Consider the following 10104-nt stretch of genomic DNA (forward strand, 5'->3'; position numbering starts at 1 on the left):
GCCCATGACGCTGTGCCTTCATTGCAATTGGTACTGCATTGACTAGATTAAAGCTAGCTTGGGCACATGTCTACATGCAATCACCTCTCCAACTGCAATGCAGACATACCTTTAAGTAGCACCAGAACTATAAAGCGCTTTTAAAGGCAAGACAATATTCAGAAGTAGAGAGTTCAGAGGACAGCCCAATGTGGAACTGTGTAATAAAGTTTTACAGTATTGCAAGTAAATGCATTTTCATGAAATCTCACCGAGGTCTGCTCCACACAGAAAGTTACGCAGGTTTAGCTAAAGGTGTGATGCTGTATCAAGTAAGCTTAAACCACTTCAGCTTTCTGTGTAGACACTCTTCCATGGGTTTAAACTGAGCTTAAATTGGTGTAGCTTGCCCCATTGTATTATTTAACAGATATAAGCTACACAGATATAAGCCATGTTCAAACCAGCATAAGATTGTCTACACTCAAAGTCAAAGACGTTTAAGCTCAATTAGTGCAGTATCCAACCTTAGTTAAACCAGTGCAACTCCTGTGTGTAGATGTAGAGTTGGTTTGCTCTTTTCCATTAGCACTCCTGGGAGTTACTGCAGAAATCCTCTCTGATACCATGGGGAGGAGAATAGGCTTCTAAGAACATAATCATGGAACTTCCATAAAGCTCCCAACAAGGCCAAACTCAGTACGAATACGCTAGACACTCTTATTTTAAGGTTCTTGGAAGATGGCATGTCAAGGTCTCATTGGTATCAGATGAGACAGTAATATGCTGTCATTGCTAGTCACGAAAAGTATTAACTGTGCAGGAGCAGTACAGAATATTCACATTTAAAACAGCTCAGGTAGATGAGACGAAGGATTGAGACACAAAAGGAGCTGTCTATGCACAAGTGCTGGCCCTGAAGTATTTACCCCTGGGTTCAGAAACAAGCTGACACCACATCTAGTGATAAAATTCAAATCTTTCTATTCCATGAGGGATGGGATCATCACACTCAGTCTAAGAACGATTCTCTACAAATTTGCTTACTGGGAGATTTATATTCCAGGTTCATTTCAGAGGGTCAGACTGGGCCCTCCACAGGAATTGAAATGGGCCGTTACTATTTTTAAACCCACGGAGATGTCTGGATGCAGCGTTTTTTCTTTGGGATGTCTGGGTGGGAGAAGAGAATCCACATTGCCTGTTGTGTAACCACAGATTTCTTCTCCATTGGATAGCACTGCAGAATTGGATGGAGATTGCACCTTGTCTACATCAGCCCCTAACCTGTCTGAGCTTACCAGTGGTCTACTCTGTATGGAGGTTTGTGAGTGGCCTGCCAGGAGGAACGACTAACGCACAAGATTCACTTGACAGCCTGCAAGGTTCACACAGAGCCAAAGTTGAGGGGTACAAGCGGGGAAAAGAGGGAAAGGAACAGACAGGGAGGGGGATGAAAGGGAGACAGAATGGAGAGGAATATTCCTTTTAGTAAGAAACAGACAAGAAAGGAAGAAGAACAAAAGGTGAGAGACAGAGAAAGGGACAAAGAGAACAAGAAAAGGGAAAACAGAGAAAACAGGAGAGAAATGACAAGGGTCACTGATTTTAGATTGGCAAATTAGATTTTACTTATTCGTTTCACCGTATTCCTTCACCAGGTGTATATTTCTAATAATTAATAAATGGGACGGATGTATATTCATGAGTACTGTTTTTAATTGCTCCTTAACAATCAAATACACCAATTCTGTCTGACACCGCTTTTCCTAGAACTTTGTACATACTTGTTCATTTCTGTACCTCACTTTGAGTACAACACAGCTTATTCAGTTTCATCTCGGTTCCTCACTACTGAAGGGACAATGAGGAATTCCGAAATGGACCATTTCTATATGAACAACAAATATTTTCTTCCAAGCGGAGAGAAACTGTACTAAAATACTTCCGGCTGCAGTGCAGTTTTCTACAGTGACAGAAGACTTTAGTCCTCTGGTTCCAGATAGATATATTGACATATTGACATAAATGAACGTAATGGGCACTCTATCTTAACCTAAAAAACACTACAGACCAGAACACAATGTCAGATATCAATAAATTACTCTTTACATTCAATTTCTAAATGTTTAAAGGTAGCAATCGGACCTACCACACATAACAAGCACATTAACTTTTTCACGGGAGTTGTGAGAATGTGTTCCCAAGGGCAGATTTGAATCCAGGAAATCTATGCAAGTAGTGCCACTTACACCAATCTACACAGGTAAGAGCTGCGTATTTGGGCCCTTACTGTCAGAATTCTACCGTGATGAGCCAGCATGTCTGTTTAAAGTATTCTGTTTTTATGGAATTACTGTTAGTTATTGGGCATTGCCAAATGCTCATTTCATCTTCTCTTACCCAGAATCAACTGAGTTTTGCTGAAAGCAGGAGCTGTCACTGTTAGTCTAAATTATAGTGAGTTTAGAGAGTCTGTCACTAGAACTATAGATCCAGGCACAGACCCGGCAACTGTTTTTAATCTACAGCAAGTTGATCTGGTTCCAAAATGTTCTACAAACATCATCAGACACAATCAGTTGAAAATTGCTTCAAGCTACACGGCAGACATGTCATCCAGGTACTGTAAAGTGTTACTTCCCACATGCTGCCAGAGAATCAAAACGGGGTTATCGCGAAGATGACATGACAAAAATAGATTCAGTCTGAAATCTCAAAGTAATTAATTCTCTTGCCCTTAAGAATTACAATCAATTGTGAATTTTCTATTGTAGCCAACAAAACCAACATGAGTATTAACTCCTGTTCATTTCATTATGTCCTGCAGTGCATTGCTGTATGCTATACACGAATTCCAGCTCTGCATGCTCTAAGCATGTTATATTGCCTCTCAAGGACCACAACAGCCAGCTGGTTGAAATTCGCATGCTGAGTACATTTAGCTGAAGCAGCCAGTTGGGAGACATTTATAAAGTCAGTGATGGGCTCATATATACTCGGATGAATGTGTACTACCTTTTTCAACCAGTCATGGTAAAACTTTGATCTAAAAGATTTCACTGCTTACCACAGCCACTGGCATTAGGATTGACTTTACCAAGCAGTTTCTTCACTTGCGAGGTTGTTTCCATCCAACCTTAGGGCCATATTCTGCCATCATTTTCACACTGCATATCTTGGAATTTTAAATGAGGCAAGTAACGAGTCTCTGCCATGTAATTTACATCTAATCAGTATTCTGCTCTTCTGCTGCTCATCTCAAAGGGTGGCACATGCTATAAGGGAGGTGGGCGACACACTCAAGAGAAAATTGTATCTATTGGATTCAATCCTGTCCTCTAATACACGGTGGTGTGTTAGCAGAGCAAGTACAGGAGACTGTTTTGTGAGACACGTAGTGACACACACCTGCATGCAGAAAGGGAGTGTATATTAGCGAGCACAATACACAAAACATAGAAATTGAGCAAAGGAACCATTTCTCCTCTACACACCAGCTAATCATTTATCTATCCATCCATTTAGGTACTTTCATAGCCCTCATCACTGTAATATCTGAGCACTTATACACAGAGAGCCCCAGTAAAAAATGAAAATGATTGTTTTAGCCAAACTATAAATGAATTATTACTCTCCTCTCACATTTTTAAATGTGAGTAAAATCATAACTGCACTTTCACACTGAAGACAACTAAAAGCGGACTTGCCTCCTGGAAAGCATCTCCTTCTGGCTTCTTGTGCAATATCCCATTACTCGAATGGAAGCCACTTTTTATCCCATATAAAACATTCCAGATGTGCATCAAGTACTCTAATAAATACTTGCAATCTATGAACAAAGGGCTAATACATGGCAGCAATATCACCCCTGTGAATTTCTCCTGTGACGACATGCCTAGGATTTGCTCTCCCCTCCAAATGGAGAGGGAAAAACTTAACTGCTCTCAGACCCCACAGCAAAAATTACTTATGGTGGGGCTGAAGCTGTACTGGGAGCATACACTGGACTTGAACGGAGGGGAGAGGAGAAGCAAAAGAAGGAGCAAAGTGGGGGGGAGGAAAGGGAGAGGACAGAAGAAGAGAAGGCAACCACGTTTATTGATTCGTTCAGATTTATATAAAATTCAAAAATGCCACAACTGGGCATGGTAGTTGCAGCCAAACAGGCAGCTCCTTGCACCCATGCTGATCCAACGGCAGGACCACTGCCTAAAAGCTCCCCTATCCTTCTTTTGGAGTCCTTTAGAAACATTACAATTACAACCCACAGACATAAACTCAGATATAAAGTCTAATCCTCCCCACATGGCTAACTATAACCGGGAAGACAGAACACCTCTCCCTCTCCCCCAACGTATATATGGTACATAAGACCCATCCTATCTAGATGTTGTACCACAAGACGCGGGTATGTTTCGAATTCCATCTCTTGGTTCTGGAGACTCCGCAGAACTCCACCACAGGTGTCTAGCCTCATGCATCACCGCTCCCCATCCTTCATTCTCTATATAATTAACCATTATCACGCTCAGTACATTTAGCAGAATCCAGTGAATTACAGGCACCAGTGCCTTTGCTTCCAGTCAGTGTTAATACCAGCAGCCATCCTTAGCATCCCATGAAAAGCAAATGACAAACATACGGAGATCAAAATATTTTTATTCAATCTTTATTGCCTGCTGACAAGTTCAATGGGCCTGAGCTACATCTAAGGGACAGGACAGAGTGCATTTGTTGTTTATATTTGACATACAGCAGAACATTTCACATTAACAAAGTGACATAACAGAGCAGTTGTTATGGCAGCTGGAATTTCTGATGCGGACTATAGAAGTGCAATTTTCTCAGTGGCTAAATCCTGCTTGCTTTACTCAAGCGAACTGTCCCACTAGGCCAAATGATGATCTTACTCACACCATTTGAAGAATAAAGACCTAGTATCATTCGAAAATGTGGCCTGGCTTCATGTGTTTAACACCATGCTCTCACATATGGGATGCTCGCATATATGATTAGTAGTGAGACTCATGCTAAGGAATGCACAAAATCCAAACCCATACAAATAATTATAATAATGTGGAAAGGATCAGAATAAGGACTCTGTGTGAGACAAATGGGATTGGCTTTTCTCATTAGATGGGGAGATTAGGGTCCAACCCTGCAAAAGCTTATTCACAATTATTCTTCATTTATTTATTTCTAGTTATGCCCAGACCTTGCTTTCCAAGCAATGCCAAAGGAACCTCCCCAGAGGACCCTGCAATGAAGGAGAGAGAGTCCCTGGATTAAGAGCTACTTCTCTGAGTAAGGCTTCTGGTTTGGAGAATTCCAGTGCACAAGAAAAGAAGAGACAAAGTTTGAATTGATAACTATAATTCAATGCTAAAGGATAATCCAATTGCCAGTTTCATTGCCAATTATATTGCCATATGGTTGTTAATTCAGACACAGAATATAATAAAGAAAATAGCACCGTAAAATATTTAGCATCAGATTATCTATGCATGTGTTTCTGTGTCTTCTGCACATAAAGGGTCATTAATAATGCTTTGTTTTCTCCCCAAATGCCTTGACATAGTAGTTTCCTTTATCAGTAATTAAGCCTGAAACAGTTTAAGGTTTAGTTTCCGAGAGCCTAGGCCTGTGACAAGCTGAGGGCCTCCTGCAAGATACCAAGGGCTCCCAATTACCATCGAAACCAATTGCGCTTTGTCTACAGTGACAATGCTAAGCAATCCTCTCACTGCTGGTTTAACACTGGTGCAGTTCCACTGGCTGTGGTGTAAACTGGCATTTTTAACAATGTGCCATAGAATCATATCAATGTAGGGCTGGACGGGATCTCGAAAAGTCATCAAGTCCAGCCCTTTGTGCTGAGGCAGAATCAGGTGTTTCGCCAAACTTGTTCTTAAAAACCTCCGGTGACAGCGATTCCACAACCTCCCTCAGAAGCCTATTCCAGAACTTAGAATTAGGAAGTGTTTCCTAAATCTCCCTTGGTGTACATTGAGACCACTACTTCTTGTCCTACCTTCAGTGGACATGGAGAACAACTGACCACCATCCTCTTCTTAACAGCCCTTAACATATTTGAAGACTGTTATCAGGTTCCCCCTTCTTTTCTCAAGACTAAACATGTCCGGTTTTTTAACCTCCCCTCAGAGGTCAGGTTTTCTAAACCTTTTATCACTTTTGTTGCTCTTCTCTGGACTCTCTCCAATATGTCCACATTGTTCTTAAAGTGTGGGCCCAGAACTGGACACTGTACTTCAGCTGAGGCCTCACCGTTGCCGAGTAGAGCAGGACTTTTATCACCCGTGTTTTACATATGACACTCCTGTTAACACACCCCAGAATTATATTATCCTGCTTTGCAACTGCGTCACATTGTTGACTCATTCAATTTTTGGTCCACTACAACCCCCAGATCCTTTTCAGCAATAATACCACCTAGCCAGTTATTCACCATTTTGTAATTGTGCATTTGATTTTTCCTTCTTATGTGAAGTACTTTGCCCTTTTATCGTTACTGAATTTCATCTTGTTGAATTCAGAACATTTCTCCAATTTGTTAAGGTCATTTTGAATTCTACTCTTTTCCACCAGAATGCTTGCAACCCCTCCCAGCTTGGTCCGCAAATTTTATGAGCATACTCTTCACTCCATTATCCAAGTTACTAATGAAAATATTGAATAGTACCAAAGCAGAATGACCTCTTTATAAATTAAGATTTATACACATAAAGAGTGAGCTGTATGACATGGAAGTTGTAATCCATTGTCCCCTCCTTAACGAGTGTTAAGTCAAGCAGCAAAGGCAATGGAATTCAGACTGAAATTTGAAACTTTGTGCAAAATGAGAATCAAATCCAACAGTTTCACACATGGAGTGCAATCCTAACCCTACTGAAAGTTTGCCATTGACTTCAATGGGAGCAAGATTACACCCATTAACTTGATTACTCCTGATCTGCACTGGTGTAAATGAAATCAGAATCAGGCCTTACATTCTCTCTCTCTCTCTGGCATGGATTCTCTGGTCTAGCCAAGCTGTTCTCAGCACAGGACCATTGCCCAGGATAGCTTTTTTCTACCTTAGTGGTTCACTTCAGGGCTGTCCTTACACCTGACGACAGCTCCAAAGGCAACACATGGACATGGCTACACCCCAAATCCACCCTGGCCACACTTCATTTTTATTAGACATGTCCTCTCCACTGGGGGAATCATCAGTGGAGCTGGATCTGCTAGGTTTCCAGCTGCTTTGTCTAGCCAGAGTGGATAGAGTCCCGAAGCTGTGACTGACAGACCACGGCTGGTTTATACAGCATTTCCAGATGGTCAATGGAACTGCTTCTCTGACAGTGGTGAAGGATCAAACACTCCAAGAAGACACCCTTCCTACCCAGCTGTTGCCCAGACCAAGACTTTTCTAGAGTTTACAGGGTACTTTCTGGACCAACTCACTTAACAAAAAACCCAAACAAGTCTCTGCAGGGTGGCGCCTGCTTTCTGCCTGGTTTGTTTTTGTTTTTTTGGTTTCTTTGAACGAAACTCAACCATGACTGAACTTACAGATGACACTAAAAGTGGAGGGGTAAAAAAAAAAAGTATAGGAAGAAAGAAAGACATTGCACAGTGACCAGTAAGGGCTGAATGACAGGATGTTCAGTACTGATAACTGTGATGGCTCAAACGCAGGGAGAGGAGATAAACACCTGGGTGAAATGTGAGCCCCATGGCTGACAATGGCAAAGTTTCCGTTGACTTCAGAGGAGCCAGAATTTCATCCCACAGGTACAAAATGGAGAATCTGCACCCAACAGCACAAATCACAGTATCTTATCCTGCCCTAATATTACTTCCTCATGTTACCAAGCACCACGGGAGCTGCAGGAATGCTATGGATTTGGATTTGGAGGTTGCAAGCGGACGTGTCTTCAAGAGGCTATTTTCCTTTGGAACCTTTGCTCTGTGACAAAGTTGAGAACCCCACGGCTGCCCAAATGATACTTTAGAAAATGTTTTATAAAAATTTCAGATTATTATGAGAACAGATTTAACAATACCACCAATTAGTGTTAAAATTCAAATGATTATGAAAACAAACTTAAATCCACCGATCAGTCTTAAATTTAACACTAATTTTTAGCTGAAATGTTACCTGGACCAGCACAAAGAACCTTTTCTTCCATCTCTTCCAAACGTTTTTACCAATGGCCCATAAGTATCTAGGGAAAAAAATACAGAATAGCTGAATTCAGTATACACATACTGCTTATTCTCCTATTGCTTTGTAGTGTCATTGCTCCACAGCTCGACAAGGAAGTCAACACAAAACCAGGAAGAATTACAAGGGTCCCAAACTATGCACAGTTAGCAAAGAACACGTTTGTGATTTCTACTGTCAAAATAAGCTGTAAAGATATCAACATAAAAAGCTATTATAGACTCATTATTAATGTCAGAGAACATTTACACAATCACCAATGTGCTATAAATCTCTTAGATGGAGAACTGGTAAAATGTAAGCAGGAAAATGTGTGTTATGTACAGTAATTGCCATCATTTCATTATTTGCTAACTCTCCAACATGAAGGGGCTGATTCTTCTCTTGCTTACTCTGGTGTAAATCAGGAGTAAAACATGATAAAGGGCTTGATCCAAAATTTGTAGGAGACAATGGAAGTCCTTCCCTAGACTTCAGTGAGTGTTGGACTGGGCCTTAAGTGACGGTAGAATCAGGCCCACTGTGATCAAGTTTCAGAGGAATATTGATGACCTAGTAGGATCCAGAACTAACACAGGCAGGCAATTCCAGAAACCAACCTTCAGGGATTCATGCTATCAGCTCTTTGGGGATGATTTATTCAGAGAATTTCCTATTACTGCCTATTTTTATGGCCACATTTTAAAAAGGCAAAATGTATTTATTCAGCATTATTTTCTCCCCTTTTTTTTCTTTAAAAGGAAAAAATAAATAGTAAGGATGAGTGTAAGGAGCACACGTCATCTGATCTGCTATAAGAGCTGTATAACTCAGAGAAGTGGGCCGTGTGAATTAGGAAAGGACATTTTTGGAGTTATTGACTATAGGAGTCCTTTAACTTTACAGAACAGCTACCATACAGTCAAGTGGGAACAGATGATATTTGCAGTGGAAAATCTTGGAAACATTTAGCATTACTTTCTAGCCTTCACTAACCCATTTTGTTGAGGGGAGCTGTCAAACATAAGGGTTACTCAAAACATGAAAACTGGGACTGTAGAATTCGGACTGACTCAACTAAATAACCTGGTTGATAAACTTAAGGCAAATTTCTAGGCATCTACCTGGTTACCATAATTCAGATGAAATGAACTCTCTCTAATAAGGAAGTGAATTCATCACCCCTATAAAGGAAGAATTAGGGCTTTTAAAACTAATTTTGTGCGTAATCTCTGTGATAAAGCACCTGCTGTAGCTGCCACTGAAATCCATAATAAAGACACTGGCAAAAATAATAGTAGTAGTAGTAATAATAATAATAATAAACACAAAGACATCATCCAGTGCGGTTAACTGGTTTTATTCAATGGGACTGTGGTGTACTGTATCAACATGTTTCTCTCAAGATATCTGATCCCTTTGCCTTTTTTCTGCACCAATAAATACAAAGACAGTAATTTTCTGTTATGCTGGTTGTCCTGTTTGTCAAAAGCGATCCCGTATGAATACATATTCTTTGCGAATGTATAGGCTTCCATCGTGGTACACACACAATTCCACATAATACGCTAACCTGGGTAGTGGGGTCTTGGTTTATGTTACAAAAACACAGAGCCCAATTCTGCTGCCACTGGAGCCAATGAGAAGTTTGTCATTGTCTCAAATGGTAAACTGGGGTTTGACTCTGTGACTCTTACATAAAATGTGCACAGTTTCAGACTTTAGGGTGCACAAGCCAATTAACAGAATCAGGCATCAAAAAGCATTCTAAGAATATAATCAAAAGTCCTGTGAGTTACTTTTGCTTCATCTATAGATGCTGATCTAAGTGGTACTGTAGTTAATGGGAGTTTTTCCATTGACTTTAATGGGAGGTTTCTCGTGTCCTTATATAGGTGGATACAGACAGGGCC

At 40.7% G+C, this 10104-nt stretch overlaps 1 protein-coding gene across 12 annotated transcripts in view; it reads right to left on the bottom strand.

Moving 5' to 3' along the window:
* Positions 1 to 10104, bottom strand: part of CADPS (calcium dependent secretion activator) — a 358046-nt gene that overhangs the window by 132638 nt on the left and 215304 nt on the right. For all 12 annotated transcript variants that reach the window (XM_026650418.2, XM_026650417.2, XM_026650416.2 and 9 more), the window contains exon 9: positions 8147 to 8213. In XM_026650418.2, the coding sequence (XP_026506203.1) occupies positions 8147 to 8213 (67 nt within the window). The remainder of the gene's footprint in view (positions 1 to 8146; positions 8214 to 10104) is intronic.

This window comes from Terrapene carolina, unplaced genomic scaffold, assembly GCF_002925995.2.
Source record: "Terrapene carolina triunguis isolate 2854851 unplaced genomic scaffold, T_m_triunguis-2.0 Scaffold89, whole genome shotgun sequence".
NCBI classification, from domain to species: Eukaryota; Metazoa; Chordata; order Testudines; family Emydidae; genus Terrapene; species Terrapene triunguis.